This window comes from Ammospiza nelsoni, chromosome 14 (genome assembly GCF_027579445.1).
Source record: "Ammospiza nelsoni isolate bAmmNel1 chromosome 14, bAmmNel1.pri, whole genome shotgun sequence".
In the NCBI taxonomy this organism is placed as follows: Eukaryota; Metazoa; Chordata; class Aves; order Passeriformes; family Passerellidae; genus Ammospiza; species Ammospiza nelsoni.
In genome coordinates this window covers 1,244,057-1,260,454 of record NC_080646.1, presented here as the reverse complement: position 1 = coordinate 1,260,454, position 16,398 = coordinate 1,244,057, and the positions used below count along the sequence as shown (strand labels likewise).

Genomic DNA, 16,398 nt, shown 5'->3' with positions numbered 1-16,398 from the left:
CCAGCTGAGGGTTTAATTTCTGATTGGGGAAGTTTTTTTATCCCATTTTTTCCCATGTTTGGGTCTTCCAAAGGCTTCACTTGACTGCTCATCCCTTTCAACCATCCTTGGAAAAGTATGCATCCCTTAGAAATCAATGATGGAAAAATTCCAGGCTCCATCCCCCCGCCTGGTCCCAGAGCAGCCCCCCTCATATCCACAGAAAAAATGGAACAGACTCCAGGAATTTTTAAAATACCATATTTTTAATCCTTAAAAAATACCAGGAACACTATGTCCCGAAACTCACCCTGCATCCAGAAAAATCCTCTTCCCTCTTCTCCATAAAATTAATATTAGCATAAATAATTCTGCTATGCCAAGGGCATTCCTGCCCTTAAAATTCCATGATTTCCATGGCACCAGCTATGTACAGGTATGATACACGTGGGCTCCCCTAACTGCTCTGCTGGGACAAAACTCATCAAACTGCTTTTTAATTAATGCTTTACATGATTTTAAATTTTTTCAAAATTATTTCTAAGTTTGTGGTTTGCTTTTTTTGGTTTTTTTTTGGGCGGGATTTTTAATATTTCCCCCCCTCCTTTCCTTCCTGTTTTTAGAAGAATTATGTACAGCTGGACACGGGAGATTTGGCATTTAAGGTGCTTGAAATCACAAGAATTTCATTCAGTGCATTCAGACTAATTAACGCCTCTGCTTAATTACTCCTGTTAACGAAGGCAGTTTGAGAGCTGTGGCCAGCAGAGCCCGGGATCTGCGACAGCTCCGCCACGGGAAGGAGCAATCCATGGGGGATTTTTTGGGATAATATTTTTATTTTAAGGAGTTTTCCAGCTCCACATCAGGGACCCCTCACGTCGGTGTCCCCTCGTCCCCACTGCTGCCACCTTGGTGAAATCCCAGTTGGAAGCACTTCCGAGGAGATTTTTTGGGAATTTTTGGTTGATTTGAGGCTTTTTTTTATGGAATCCCAGTTGAAAGCACTTCTGAGGATGTTTTTTGGGACCTTTTTGGTTGGTTTGTGGTGTTTTTAATGGAACCCCAGTTAGAAGCACTTCTGAGGTGATTTTTGGGGCATTTTCCATTGGTTTGAGGTTTTTTTTTTTTTATGGAATCCCAGTCGAAATCACATCCGACGAGTTTTCTGGGGAATTTTCAGTTGGTTTGAGGGGTTTTTTATGGCTTTTAAGTGCTGTTCTCTCATCCTGCTTGCAAAGCCAAGCTCAGCCCCCAAATCCCTCGGGGTCTTGGGAGTCTCCGGAGCTGGGAGGGGGCTCCTGGCCCCGGCAGAGTCACTCCATCCCGTGGGAATTCTGCTCCCGCTCGGCCGCGCGCCGGCGGCTCCCACTCTTGAAGAACCCGAGCTGAGGGAAGAGAAACAAAATCCCGCTGTTATCCCAGGAGATTTCAACGGGATAGCAGCTGGAAGTTGGTCCTGGATGTCATTTATATACGGGAAAGGGGTTTTGGAGGGGGTTTTGAGGATTCTTGGTGGTGTTTAGGAGTTGTTAGGGTGCTGGACATGGATCCAGAGGGTTTCTCCATGCGTGGGAATCTCCAAAAATCCCCCAAAAGCTGCTCACCTTCCAGAGCGCCAGGACCAGCAGGGCCAGGAGCAGGAGACCTCCGAAGGTGCTCCCAAGGATGATCCAGATGGGAATCTGCGATTCCTCGGGCTTGGAGATCTCAAAGGTGATCTGGAGGAGAGAAAACACTGCAGATTCCAGGCAGGAATGGCAGGGGAAAGGGGATAACGGGAATGCTGAGCAGCCCTTCCTTTGGGAATGGCTCCACCAAGGATTTGGCTCAGTTTTCCCTGTGGAATTTGGAGATTCCAGTATCAGAGCTTGGCCTCAACTGCACCGAGTTTTTCCAGACCTGGGTCCCTCTCCATCCCAAGGGGATCAGGGCAGGGTGTGGCAGCATCCCGAAATTCTGGGTGCCCCCATCCCAGGGCTGACCTGGCGGCTGGGATCCTCCTCCCGGAAAACGAAGGGGCTCCGGAAGCGTCGCTGGAGCGCGGCGATCGTGGTGAGCTTCAGTGCCTTGAACTTCAGCTGCACGGAGAGGGCTGGGGTGAGCATTGCATGTGGAAAAGGAGCCCCAGTTCCCAACAGGATCCATCCCATCCCCATGGGCTGGGGTGAGCATTGCATGTGGAAAAGGAGCCCCAGTTCCCAACAGGATCCATCCCATCCCCATGGGCTGGGGTGAGCATCCCACATGGAAAAGGAGCCCCCATTCCCAACAGGATCCATCCCATCCCATCCCCATGGGCTGGGATGAGCATTCCATGTGGAAAAGGAGCCCCCATTCCCAACGGGATCCATCCCATCCCCTCGGCTTTATATCCATAGGGATTCTCTTTGCATCCCTGGGAGAGGAGGATGCAGGGCAGGCAGGAAGTGGGGCAGAACAACAGCAAAAAAAGAGGTTTTAGATTACTTAAATTTGCATTAATTAATACATTATGGAATTAAATAATCCAAAATGCGGCACTATGGATGCACAATCCAATAGGATAATCGGCCTTGGGAGCAACAACCACCCCATACATTCCTGGGCTTCCTGGGGAGGGGAAAATCCCAGATTTTTGGGGTGCGAGGGTTCCTTTGGGGGATTTCTCCCTGAAATCCACATTTTCTGGTGAGCACTCACTGCTTTCAGAGACTTCATCCACAGATTCCCACGCAGGTGCAGGTTCAGCTCCTCGTTGGGGGCCAATTTCACCTCGCAGTCGATGGAAACCACGTCGGAGTTGCTGTGGTTCTGCAAAGGGAAATGCAGGATCACAGCTGGACAAGGAGGGAAAATCCCACTGGGATTCATCCCTGGGATTCATCCCCCCGTGTCCATCCTCCTCTGTGGCTAAATCCCCCCCTTCTTTAAATTTTCTCCCCCTTTTTCACCCCAAACTTCCCAATTTTGCTGGGTTTTGTGATGCTCTTTCCCTCCAAGTTTTCCCTTGGAAAAAAATGATCCTGATCTTTGTGAGCTGGAGAATTCCCTCACTTCCCATAAACCCTGAGTATTAATGGGGCTTAAGTTGCAGTGGCTGAGAGGAAAAATAAAAATAAACTGACCAAAGGGCTTAAAAATCTCCTAAAAATTCCAGCGTGCCCCTCCTATGTCCATGGGCCATCCCTATTCCAGGTTTTTCCTTGTTTTGGGATATCCTGGAGCCAGGGTTGGCCCTGTGCAGGTGAGTACCAGGTGTGGGGTGCGGGACAGGTCCTCCTCCGCCGGGGTTCTGCGGTAGTCAGTGGTGTTCCCCCAGATGCTGCAGGTCGTGTTTTCCTGTGGGAGAAGCCGATGGAATTACAGCATGGACACGGGATCATGGCGGTGGCTTCTCTGTGCCCCCATCCCGAATCAGGGATCCCCAGCACGCCCCAGGATGTGCTGGAGCTGGGATTGAGTTTGGCTCGCTGTGGGATGTGGCTGGAGGACTGGGATCCCGTCCTAAACTGGGCTGGGATCCCATCCTAAACTGCCCTAGAATCCTATCTTAAATTGGGACAGAATCCCATCTTAAACCAGGCTGGAATCCCATCCAAAACTTGGAGAGAATCGTATCCTAAACCAGGCTGGGATCCCATCCTAAACTGGACTTGAATGCCATCCTAAACTGGGCTAGAATCCCATCCTAAATTGGGCTTGAATTCCATCCTAAACTGGGCTGGAATTCCATCCTAAGCCAGGCTTGAATCTCATCATAAACTGGGACAGAATGCCATCTGAAAATGGGCTAGAATCCCATCCTAAAACACACTAGAATCCCATCCTAAACCAGGACAGAATCCCACCCTAAATGGGGATGGAATCCCATCCTAAACTGGGACAGAATGACATCCTAAAATGGCCTAGAATCCACTCCTAAACTGGGCTAGAATTCCATCCTAAACCATGCTGGAATCCCATCCTAAACTGGGACAGAATGCCATCCAAAAATGGGCTAGAATCCCATCCTAAACTGGGCTGGAATCCCATCCTAAAACACACTAGAATCCCGTCATAAACCAGGACAGAATCCCACCCTAAACCATGCTGCAATCTCATCCTAAACCAGGCTGGAATCCCATCCAAAACCAGGCTGGAATCCCATCCTAAACTGGGACAGAGTGCCATCCTAAAATGGTCTAGAATCCCATTGTAAAATGGGCTAGAATCCCATCCTAAACTGGGCTGGAATCCCATCCCAAACCAGGCTGGAATCCCACCCTAAGCTGGGCTGGAATCCCATCCTAAACTATGCTGGAATCCCATCCTAAAATGGTCTAGAATCCCATCCTAAAATGATCTAGAATCCCACCCTAAACCGGGCTGGAATCCCACCCTAAACCTCAATCCCGTCCTACCTGGTCTGCCCGGAACTCCGTGGGCAGCAGGAGCCGGTTGCCCGCCCGGGTGGCCACGGGCACGGTGATCTTGAGGGTCACCCCTTGCACCGGGAAGAATCCCAGGTTCTGCAGCTGCCAGGGAAGAGCACAGGGATGTGTTGGGATCGGAGAATGGGGATCCCTGCTCCCAGGGCAGATCCCAAATCCAGGAGAACTCAGGGATCCGGTTCCTGCTCACCGTGAAGGCGCAGTGGAAGGGGGGCCCGATGGGGTTGGATGCATCCAGGGAATTGTTGGATCTGATCTCAAAATAGTCCAGGCTTGATGTCCTGTGGGACAAAGAGGTTTGTAGGATTTCCCCTTTCTCTACAGGACTTTCCCCTTTCTCTACAGGACTTTCCCCTTTTCTTTGCAGGATTTCCTCTTTTATTGCAGAGTCTTCCCTTTCTTTATAGGATTTTCCCTTTTCTTTGCAGGATTTCCCCTTTTATTGTAGAATTTTCCCTTTCTTTGCAGGATTTTCCTGCCTTTTAATAAAGCAGAGCCATCCCAGGCCCTGGCTGAGGTTTGGATGTCACAGGAGGTAAATCAATCCCTGCTTTGCAGCTGGAGAGGTGGGAAAAGAGCCAGGAATATCCTGTGGGAAACACTTCAAGAGCACCTGTGATGGCCCCAAATCCCCACATTCTTTAAAATTCTCTCCCTTCTTTTCCACTCTAACATTCCCAAATTTGATATTTTCTGTGCTCTACTTTCCCTCCAGGTTTTCTCTTCATTCCAAACTGGAGAATTCCCTCGCTCCCCATAAATCCTAAATATTAAAGGAATTTTATTCGAGGCATCTGAGTAAAAAATATAAAATGACTGAAGGGCTGAAAAATCCCCGAAAAATTCCAGCAAGCAGCGCCAGGGAATGTGCTTTGGGATCCCTGATTTTCCCATCAGCAGCTTCCTAAATTATCTCTGCCTTCATCCCTGGCTGTCCCAGACTTGAATTCCCAGTGATTCCATGCTCATCCCACAGCTGAGCTTCCCTCTGATGGTTTTGTGGGATGGCCACTGGCCCAGACACTGGGAACACCTGTTATGGCCATCATTACCTCCAAGAATTCCCTTTTTTTTCCCCATAAAAGCTCACCCTCACACCTCTTCAATAAAATTTATGCCTTTAAACATAGGCAGAGTCCAGCTCTCCGTGGCTCGCCAATTTTATAAAAAGCTCTCCCTGACTTTATGGCTCCTGTTTTTTCAATAAACTCCCAAATTAAACCTGGGTTTGAAGACTGCTCCCAGCTGGTTTTCCCAAGGGGATTTCCCAATCCATGACCTCCCAGGAGCCAAATCCCATCCCAAACCCCTCACCTGGTGAAGAGCAGGTCGGCCTCGTACTTGAGCTGGAAGTTGAGGTGGGCAACGTTGTCCTCCTTGGTGCTCTCCTTCTCCTCGCTGTCACTGCAACAGCAGCAGGGCCAGGGGGTCAGGCAGGAGCCAAATCCCCCTGGGAATGTCTTTTTTGAAGGCTGATTTTGGTCAAAGCAGAATTTTCTTCTGAGATTTTTATCATTTTTAAATGATTTGGAGGGAGGTGTCACACCCAGCAGCTTAAAGTGGTGCAGAGGAATCCTCCTCTGCTCTAATAATTGGTGAAACTTTAAAAAAGAAATTAATTAATATTAATAATTTAGTTCATTAAGTCAATTATTTATTAATAATTTTAAAAATATTAAGTTGATTTAATTTTTCCCTTTCTTTGTAGGATTTTCCCTTTCTTTGTAGGATTTTCCCTTTCCTCATAGGATTTTCCCTTTTTTTGCAGGATTTCACACATTTCCTTGTGGGAAATCTTTACCTGTGGAGGAGCGAGTAGTAAGGAGAACTTTGTAAAATTATTAGGAGATATTTTTCCTGGGAAATATTTGTGGTGGGAGCATGGATAAGAAAGCAGCAGTGGCTGGAGATCCAGCAGAGCCCGGCAACTTCCACAGGCACAGAAAAATCATGGATGTAAATTCCAAGATAAACAAAAATAGCCAGGTTTGGGAGCACAGGGTAACCCACAGCAACTGGGTCTCCATGGGGTTATTCCATGGAAAAGCTCTGGCTCTGGAGGAAAGAATCCCAAGGAAAGCCAGCTGCATCCTAGGGTGCCCAGAGAAGCTTCCTGGAATTGTCCAAGGTTGGACACCCTGGGATCAGGGAAGGGGTGGGACTGGGTGGGCTTTTGTTCAAGCCCAAACCATTCCATGATTCCATGATTCCAGAGGGAGAAAGCATCCCCAGACCTGCTGGCAACCATGTAGACCTCCATGCTCTGCAGGAAGACGGACTTGCTGAATTCAAAATCCAGGCGGAAAGCGACCTGCGGAGAAGGGGAAAACACCGGGAAAAACATCGGGAAAAACATCCCAGGGAATAAAATCCCGAGTGCTGAGCGGGGCTGGTGCGGGACCCTGCAGGAGACACAATTCCCAATCCCACCAGAACCGAGCAGAGCAGGATTGCAGGAATTCTCTCAGCCCCTGTGATGGGAGCAACAAGCAGCTCCCTTTGGAAGCAGATCCCTCCAGAGGCCCGGGATCGGCGGGAAGGGGAGGCAGCTGGAAAGAGCCAACACCAATAAAACGGGATAAATGTGATAAATGTCACATCTGCAGTGACCTCAAACCGTCTGGGCCGGCACAGCTGACTGGAATATTAAAGCTCCCGCGGCTCCGCAGCCAAAATTCCATTTCCAGCCTGTCTTTGTTTTGGCAGGAGCGGCACTACCTGATGGCCCACGGACGCATTCCCGACCCCGTAGGTCATGGGCAGCCAGCTCCTCCTGCAGCCACAGGCATCCCACCGGGATTTTTGGGAGCTTTAAAGCCGAGCCTGCTGCCTGAGGCTCATCCATCATAATCCAGGAAAGGTTTCAGACGGATACAGGAGCCGGGGAGATTTTATCTCCAGATCCTGCTTGTGTTGGTCCCTTTTCCCACGGGTGGCAGGTGGGATTCCATGCGGATCCTGAGTGGATCTCCTCCTCACTATTGTTTTTCCCAACTGAACCCTGAATTTGATGTTTCCCAAGGGTTTATGGCTTATAAAAATGATGAACTGGATCTGGGCTCATCCCAAATACTGGGAACACAAGTTTGGAGGATGCCACCACCCAGGGGGGCTTGGACTGGCTCTGAGCAGGATCCAGAGGCACCTCAGGACAAGGAAAACATATCAGGTGGGGAAGGAGCCTCATCCTGCAGGGAATCAGCTCAGGAAAGTTCCCATCTGTGGTTTGAAGCCAACATTAAATTTTCCCAAAGGATTTGAGGCAAATTCTGTCACCTGGAGGAGCTGGATTGGATTCTGGGGCTCTCCTGAGCACCATGGTAGGATCCCAACCATCCCAGCTTCCCTAAGATGCCTTTCAAACTCCAAAAGGGAAGAAACCAAAAGTTTATCTTCAAAATCCTGCTCAGGGCTGCCCAGATGTGACCCTGGGGGCAGAAGGTCCATGTGACAGCAGAGTGGGAAGTTGGGAATGTCCTACCTTGGCCTTGGCTCGGAAGAAGGGGTAGCTGACGTTGCACACCCTCCTGGTGGGGTGTCTGTCGTCACTGGCACAGTCGATGTTGATGTCGCTGTCGTCCTGAAACGGGACACAAAGTCCTGTCCATGGAGTGTCTGGGACACTGGGAATGAGCCCCGGCTCTTTGGGAAACTGGGAACACCAGAGGGGTTCAAAACAGGCCTCGGCTTTGGGGAAACAACCAACCAATGGGCAACAATGGCATGCCAATGGCCTACCAAATAATGGCCAGCCAAAGGCCAACAAAATAATGGCCAACCAGTGGCCAACCAAAGGCCAACCAATGGACAATCAACCAATGACCAACCAACGAAAATCCAACCAACCAATGACCAACCAATTGATAACCACCAACCAAAACCCAATCAACCGATGACAAGAACCAATGACCAACCAATCAACAAATAACCAACCAACCAACCAACCAACCAATGACCAAAACCCAACCAATGAATGACCAAAACCCAACAAAACACCAGCCAACCAATGACCAACCAACCAATGACCAAAACACAACCAAAACCCAATCAACCACTGGTCAACAAACTAATGAATGAAGGAAGGATACAACCACCAACCAACCACCAACCTGAACCCAACCAAAGGACCATGCAAGCAACCAGCCAGTCATCCAAACCACCCTGCTTGCTGCAGCTGGGAATTCTTCCCATGCATTTGTTGATGTTCCTGGAAAGGACCATCTCTAGGAAGCAACTCCCAGTTTCCTGATTTAAATCCTCTTTATGAATTTAATTACAGCAGTGAATGAATTTAACTGCGGTGAATGAATGAACCTGATTATTCCTGGTATTCCTGATTTTTCTGTGATGAGGAGTCGTTGGGAAGCACTGAGAGACAACATGAGCTTTTATCCTGCATGGCCACCAGCCAAGATGGAATTCCCTCACCTCAACACTGACATTCCTGCTGCTGGAACACCTTCCACCTCTCCAGCCATGGGATGTGGTGTCCATCCTCACCATGAGAGGATGAGCTATTCCAGCTTTTATCCCACAAGGGGTCACTTTGAGCTGCTGCCACTGGAAAATTCCTACCCAGGAGCTGGAATATCCCAGCACCAGCCACCAGAAACACCCTGGAGCTTCCTCACACTCTTCTGCTGAAATTGTGGATCTTTTGGGGCCACAGCCACTTTTTATTTATAAGACACAGATATCCATCCCCCCTGTGCCCCCTTGATAAAGAGGGACATCCAGGAGCCTGTTATCCATGACTCCTCCATGACCACCTGCAAATATTCCCTACCACCACTGCTGCCCGGTGCTTTCTGTTCCCCACCGTCCCAGGGATTTTCCCTGCTCCCCTCACTTCATTTGGAATAATCTCCAAAAAATGCATTTTTCTTATTTTGTGGGCAGCAAGCCCCACAATTTTCCTTTGGCACGGCTCGGAGAAAAACAAAGGAGATGGGATCTGCGGGCGGGGATGAAGTCATGGGGAGGTGAGGGAAGGCTCAGCAGCATCAGCACATTCTCAAACCTCACTGGGAGCAGGGAGGAGTCGCACCAAGATCGAGTGAGTGGGGCAGTGACATTTTTGGGGCACTCTGGGACCATCCAGGGAAAGCCATGGAGAGGTGGCATCGCCCGGCTCGGTGCTGAGCTGTGGCCACATTTCCATGATCAGCTCCCACTTCCAGGAGTTATTTCTCAGCTGCAAAAACTCGTTCCTGACGGGAACTTGGCCATGTGCAGGGAGTATTTTTAAACAGCAGGAGAAAAATAGAGGGAAATAATTTCCTCTGTGTTTGACCTTCGCCCAGTCTCTTAAAACTCAAAACCTTTTCGTATTTCCAAAATAAAGAGCTGGAAGTGCTTAGAAACAGAGCCCATAAACAGCTCTGATTTATGAGGAATGGAGACAGATTTGGGCTCTGCTTTGGGCAGCAGCTTTCTCCTGCGGCCGGGATTAGCAGCCCCTCTGGAAAAGCCTGGATCTGCCCCGGGAGCTCACCCTGGGGATGAGGCTGGCCAACTGGAGGTTCCTGGAGAAGGAGATGTTGAGGACGGTGCTGTAGGCGTTCTCCCCGCGGTTTTCCAGTGTGGCTTCCACGACCACCCTCCTCCTGCTGCTCTCGATGACGAAGACGGAGGCGTCAAAGGAGAGGCTGAAGGCCGAGCAGTCCGCCCTGCGCAGCGCCCTCCGGCAGAATTCCCTGCAAAACGCGGCATTCCCGGGATTTTACCGCCATGGAGATCCCTGCTCTCCCCCTCTGTCCTGCTGTGCTGAAAGAGGAATTAGGGATTCTTCCCATCATGCACAATTTGGGGATTTTTGGCCGATGGTGTGAGGCATTCTCAAATATTATTAGGAGTGCTTGGGACAGCTGGGACGTAGGGGAAAAAAACAGATCCCACGCCAATAGCAAAGGTGGCTCCAAGCTCCACTGTTCAACCTGGCCTTGGACACTTCCAGGGATCCACAGCTTCTCTGGGAATTCCATCCCAGCCCCTCCCCACCCTCATAGGGAACCATTCCTTCCCAAAATCCCATTGATCCCTCTTTCACCTAAAGCCATTCCCTGTGTCCTGTCCCTCCATCCCTTGTCCCAGTCTCTCTCCAGCTCTCCTGGAGCCCCTTCAGGCCCTGGAAGGGGCTCTGAGCTTTCCCCGAATCCCTCCCGTCTCCAGGTGAACATTCCCAGCTCTCCCAGCCTGGCTCCAGAGGGGCTCCAGCCCTTGGAGCAGCTCTGGGGCCTCCTGTGGATGCAACCTTTAATAGCTCTGTAACCACGGAGCTGCAGTGTGGAATTATTTCCATGAGTCAAGCCCGTAATTGCCAGGTGGGTAATGCCAGCCTTGCAGTTATTCCCTGGTATTTCCTGATTTATATCCCTGGAACTCATCACCATAGCACCAAATATTCGCTGGTTTGTGGATTCCCCGAAAAACCACAGGCAGGGAGCAGGGAGAGGCTCAGAAGTGCCAAGGAGCACCTCATGGAGGGCTTGGATGAACCTTGTGGTGATGCTGGATGAAGGACCAGTGACGTCAGAATTTACAGAACACAGACTGGGGCTGGATTTTTGGAGCCTCCCCCAGTTGGTGACACTCCTGGAGGATGCTCTGGGTCACCTACTCACATGGCACTGGGAATGTCACTCCTGGCATCCAGCACCAGGTCGGGGACACAGTGCTCGTCCTCGTTGCAGCCATTCCAGAAGGGGACCTGAGGGGACAACGGGAGCAGCTCGGTGACAATTCTGCCAGGGATAAATCTGCCCTGGTGCCTTGGGAGGTGGCACCTCGGAGGTGGCACTGGGGATGTGGCATTTAGGAGATGACACCTGGGATGTGGCACCTCAGAGGTAGAACTTTGGGAGGTGACACTTGGGGAGGTGACACTTTGGGGTGTGGCAGTTGGGAGGTGGCATCTGGGAGGCAGCATTTGGGATGACGCAGTTGGGAGGTGGCAGTTTGGGAGGTAGAACTTTGGGAGGTAGCACCAGGGAGGTGACACTTTGGGAGGTGACATCATGGACGTGACACTTTGGGAGGTGGAACTGGGAAGGTGAAACTGGGAAGGTGTCACCAAGGAGGTGTCAGCTGCTACCTACAGAGACCCTGAGGGAGGTGGGCCACCCATCGTCCAGCATGGGGCCGTGCTCGGGGTGCTCCAGCTCGTAGTCGATGGAGAACGTCACTGGCTTCACATAATCCGCCGAGTCCTGGGGCACAGGGAGAGCACTGAGAGGAGCTCCCAGGGCTGCCTGGGCTGGGGCACCCATCAGAGTGTCCCCAAAAGTCACACACCTGTCCTGCAGCCCCAGCTCACGGCTGGGATGTAACAGAAACCAGATCCCATTTCCAAGGTTGCTCCCAGCCCCATCCACCCTGGCCTTGAATGCTTCCAGGGATCCAGCAGCCACAGCTCCTCTGGGAATTTCATCCCAGCCAGGAATTCCTTCCCAATATCCCACCTAGCCCTGCCCTCTGGAAGCCCCTAGGAGCTCCTGTCATGCCTGCCCTGGGGTGCAGAGAGATGCTCTGAAGAGAGATGTTCTTTAGGGCTAAATCACGAGCTCCAGCTCCATTTCCAGCCTCCAATTTCCCAAAAGTTCACGGCAGTTCAGCCGGGGCTTGGGGCTGGGCCAGTCTGGCAGCTCAGGCCTTCCTGGCTTCCACGAGATTCTCCTCATTCCCTGGGAATGTTTGGGTTTGGCCAGGTTTGTGCATCAGCTGTTCCCTGCGAGCGAGGGATGCACCAGCTCTGCACCCCGGGGTGGGACCATGCTGGGACACAGGGGGACACCACCCGGGGCTGGCACAGGGACACTCCATTCCCGATGGAAAAACAACCGGTATTCCTGATTTTGGAGCAGGAAAAGCAGCCTGACCCTGGGATGAGGAGCACACGCCCTCCCCGAGGACACGGCTGGTGGAACGGAGCACGTGGAGGCTGATGTCACTGCTCGGGGACCCAGCAGCTGCCACGCGCTGGCAGCTCCGTCCCTGACCACATCAAACCGGCGGGGAGGAATCCAGCAGGATGAATCCCGCGGGATGAGGCTCGGGATGCTGGAGAGAAGAACATCTCCTGCTGCACACTCACCAGGACGTGGAAGGGCAGGGTGTGGCAGAGCTCCTGCCCGGCGGGCAGCACCAGCGCCCGCGGTGCCGCCCTGCCGTCGTCCAGGTGTGCCCGGGGCGAGTAGCGGCGCTCGTCGATGGTCGTGTTGTACCTGAGCCCTGCAAGGACAGCTCAGCCATGGGGCCACACACCCTGGGCAAAGAGTGGCCCCAAGGTCCATTCCCTGCCGAGGGAAATCCCAGGCAGTTCAGAAAAGCTTCCCATCTACAAGTGAGGGGTTTTGGGAATGAATTATTGCAAGGCCATGGGTAAAATCAGTGCAGACGTGGAGTTGTTTGCCTCTCAAGTGTTCCTGTGCTCCTCTGGAGGAATTGGAGCTCACCCCTCACCTGGATGATTTATGGAGGTTCTTTGGTTCCTGCATTGCTGTTGGAAAGCAAGTGGAGATTCCCAACCCAGCAGGGATTTCAGAGGACCACAGAATCTCAGAATGGTTTGGGAAAGGACCTTAAATCTCATCTCACTGCAACCCCTGCCACGGCAGGGACGCCTTCCACTGTTCCAGGGTGCTCCTAGCCCTGTCCAGCCTGGCTTTGGACCCATCCAGGGGCAACCACAGCTTCTCTGGGAATTCCATTCCATCACAGCCCCTCCCCACCCTCACAGGGAACAATTCCTTCCCAATATGCCATCTGTCTCTCTTTCAGCTTAAATCCATTCCCTGTGTCCTGTCCCTCCATCCTTTGTCCCTCTCCAGCTCTCCTGGAGCTCCTTTAGGCCCTGGAAGGGACTCTGAGGTTTCTCTGGATTCTCTGTTCCTGGCTGGACACCCTCAGCTCTCCCAGCCTGGCTCCAGAGCAGAGGGGCTGACTCTTTATTTCCAGGGGAAATAAAGGTAAAATCAAATAAATAAGGAAATCCCACTCAGATTTTATCCCACAGGGACAAGCAGCAGGGAGAAAAACACTGGATTTGACAGCACAAAACAAAACCCTTGCTCTGGGCAATGGGAGTTTTTCCTTGGCTTTGATCCTGATTTTCCTTGGATGGTGTTTGCTGCTGGCTCACAGGGGCCGAGCCGCTATCGCCTCCCTGCTCCGCTGACTCCCGGGAATCCGCCGGGGATCACTCGGGGTCACGGCTCCATCCAAGGGTTTAACGGAGGGCTGGCCAGCTCCAGATTCCCTGGGATGTTGTGGAAAATGCACATCTGGCCGGCAGATGTGGCCTGCTGCTGCAGCGGGAGGGAAGGATGAGCCCTGCGCAACGCGGGCCAGGCACATCCTCTCCTGTTCCGCTGCAGGGACATTCCCGTCACCCAGAGCATGGAAAGGCAAATCCCAGGAGAGCTCAGCCCAGGGAACAGGTGAGAGATAGGTGGGGTTTATCCTGGGGGGGTTTCTTTGGCAGAACAACCACCAGAACCCGGAGACTCGGCCGGGACAGGGACAAATGTGAGTGACACCAAAGTGGCAGAAGGACACGTGAGCTCCTCCAAGGTCCTGGATGGTTTCCTGTCACAGACACATTTTATGAAAAATCCTTTCCATAGAATTTTTCCTCCTGAGAAGCTGGGAGGCCTCAGGAACAAAATGTAAACAATGGTTATCTGCTGCTGTGGAATGCAACAGGTGCATCTGGGATTGGTCTCTTGTGGTGGTTTCTAATTAATGGCCAATCACAGTTCAGCTGTCTGGACTATCTCAGTCAGTCACAAGCCTTTGTTATTATTCTTTCTTTTTCTATTCTTAGCCAGCCTTCTGATGAAATACTTTCTTCTATTCTTTTAGTATAGTTTTCATATAATATATATCATAAAATAATAAATCAGCCTTCTGAAACATGGAGTCGGATCCTCGTCTCTTCCCTCATCCAAGAACCCCTGTGAACACCATCCCATTTCCATCCCAAAAGTTGGGTTTTCCATGGGGCTGGGGACCTGAGCAAGGCAGGAATTGGGGTCCTTACCCACGCTGGCAGTCTGGAAGTGAGCGGAGAGGAAGAGGGCAGTGAAGCAGACGAAGGCCCTCATGCAGGTGGCCTCCTTCCCGTTGCGCCTGCAGTCCTTGGTGAAGATGTTGATCTTGGGGGGCTCGAAGCGGAGGCTGGAGTTGATCTGCACCACGCTGCGGGACCTGCGGGGTGGGGAGAGGACACGGGATGGGCTCTGGCTCGGGATGGGACATCCTGGAGTCTCCCACAGCTCCAGGTTTGCCTTTTTGGCTCCTTTTCCCTCCTTTTCGCAGAACGTTGGGAAGACGGAAGGCGCTCTCCAAGCAGAGCCCAGGGTGACGCATCTCGGGTGGGCACAGCCACCCTCCATCCCAACAGCTTCAAGGGACCCTCCAAAAATTAATTAATTAATATTTGAAAATATTGTTCTAATTAAACCAGACTAGAAGGAGCCTGGGCAAATCCCCAAAAATTAATTTGGAACTTCTGGAGAACCATGGATGAAACTCAATGGAGAACCATGGATGAAACTCAATGGAGAGCCAATTCTGGCATCTTTTTAGGGCCTGTGGGTATTGAGATCCCACAGCCCCGTTGGACAGGGGCTGGTTATTCAAGAAAGACGGCTCAGATTGTTGTGAGACCAGTTTTTCCTGGAAAAATTTTGGCATGATTTGGGCAGAGGAAATCGGGAGAGGGCACCAAGGATCCCTGGCTCACCAGAGCACCACGGCGTTCCCCAGCGAGCCCACGGCCAGGTCCACGAGCCCGTCCTCGTTCAGATCCAGCTGCCCGTGGATGCTGCATCCAAAATACATCAGGCCCGGGGCGAGGTCAGCGGCCGCGATCCGCTGGAAAGGAATGGGAGCAATCCAGGCTGGATTCCAGCAGGAGCATCCCTGCCTGCCAAGGCTTTGCCAGGCTGACTCCGCCTCGCCGCTGAAAATCCCCCGTTCCAAGAGAACATGCTAAACATGGCTTTCCAGGGAATTTCTCTTTGGAAAAGAGAAAGCATTTGCTTCGAGAGCAATTTCTCTTTGGAGACACCATCCAAGGTTCCAACTGGATTTACCCAGCATATTTAACATTTATCAAAAATGTAATAAAAAAAAATTAAAAAATATAATTAAATAATTAATCTATAGCAATCCCTTGCAATGATTGCTAAACATTGCCTCTAATTTCAAGCCTCTTTCCCCACTATTCCATGGAATAATTCAGGTTGGAAAAGCCATCCAAGACTGTGGAGTCCAACCACCCCCTGGCACTGCCAAGGCCACCACATAATGTCCCCAAGTGCCAAATCCACACATCTTAAATGCCAGCAGGGGTGGGGACTCCACCAGCGCTGTTCCAATGCTTGAATTCCAACGTTTTGTCTTGGATGCCTCAAAAAAGGGGAATATCTGGCCGTAATAATTAACAAATAAATCCCAGGTGTGGATTTGTCCTTAAAACAGGGACAAATTATATTTTTCCCACAAAAGATGAGGAGAACCAAGCACGGGGAAGCCCCACCTGCTTGTACTTCTTCAGGATGGTCTCCTGGAATCCCAGGAAAACGTAAATGGCTCCTTGGTGCTCGTCCTCCAGAGGAGCCCCGACCACCAGGTCGTTGTAGGAGTCCTGGTTGAGGTCGGGAACGGCGGCGATGCAGGAGCCAAAACGGGAATTCTGGTAACTCTGGAGGTCCACCAGGGCTCCGCTGGGAACAAAGAGGTTCTGCCAGGGAAAAAAAGGAAGGAAGACAATTCCCAAAGCATCAGCAGCAAGGCTGGGAAGAGGAGAAAGCCTCAAATGAACAGTGTGCGGATGTGGGAGTCATTCTCCAAGGAAGGAGTGGGGAGCATGCCCAGGGATGGGGATTTTGGAGCACATCCCTGGGGAACGAGGAGCCCTGAGCACCCCCAAGCCAGCCCCACATCTGCTTTGCACCCTAAATAAATAATTCAATAGTAGTAGTAGTAGTAATAATAACAATAA

At 51.3% G+C, this 16,398-nt stretch overlaps 1 protein-coding gene across 2 annotated transcripts in view; it reads right to left on the bottom strand.

Annotated features, from left to right (window-relative positions):
• Positions 1 to 226: 226 nt before the first annotated feature.
• Positions 227 to 16,398, bottom strand: part of ITGA11 (integrin subunit alpha 11) — a 37,264-nt gene continuing 21,092 nt past the window's right edge. The window contains exons 14-30 of one of the 2 annotated variants that reach the window (XM_059482470.1): positions 15,934 to 16,137; positions 15,136 to 15,266; positions 14,431 to 14,597; positions 12,484 to 12,620; positions 11,489 to 11,599; positions 11,015 to 11,100; positions 9,886 to 10,087; positions 7,873 to 7,971; positions 6,626 to 6,702; positions 5,706 to 5,795; positions 4,582 to 4,672; positions 4,362 to 4,475; positions 3,214 to 3,300; positions 2,662 to 2,772; positions 1,965 to 2,060; positions 1,587 to 1,700; positions 227 to 1,367 (exon numbers count right to left, since the gene is read on the bottom strand). In XM_059482470.1, coding sequence (XP_059338453.1) covers positions 1,296 to 1,367; positions 1,587 to 1,700; positions 1,965 to 2,060; positions 2,662 to 2,772; positions 3,214 to 3,300; positions 4,362 to 4,475; positions 4,582 to 4,672; positions 5,706 to 5,795; positions 6,626 to 6,702; positions 7,873 to 7,971; positions 9,886 to 10,087; positions 11,015 to 11,100; positions 11,489 to 11,599; positions 12,484 to 12,620; positions 14,431 to 14,597; positions 15,136 to 15,266; positions 15,934 to 16,137 — 1,989 coding nt within the window. In that variant the 3' untranslated portion in view covers positions 227 to 1,295. Of the gene's footprint in view, positions 1,368 to 1,586; positions 1,701 to 1,881; positions 2,061 to 2,661; positions 2,773 to 3,213; positions 3,301 to 4,361; positions 4,476 to 4,581; positions 4,673 to 5,705; positions 5,796 to 6,625; positions 6,703 to 7,872; positions 7,972 to 9,885; positions 10,088 to 11,014; positions 11,101 to 11,488; positions 11,600 to 12,483; positions 12,621 to 14,430; positions 14,598 to 15,135; positions 15,267 to 15,933; positions 16,138 to 16,398 lie in introns of both variants that reach the window. The other variant, XR_009419443.1, reaches the window with a different exon arrangement.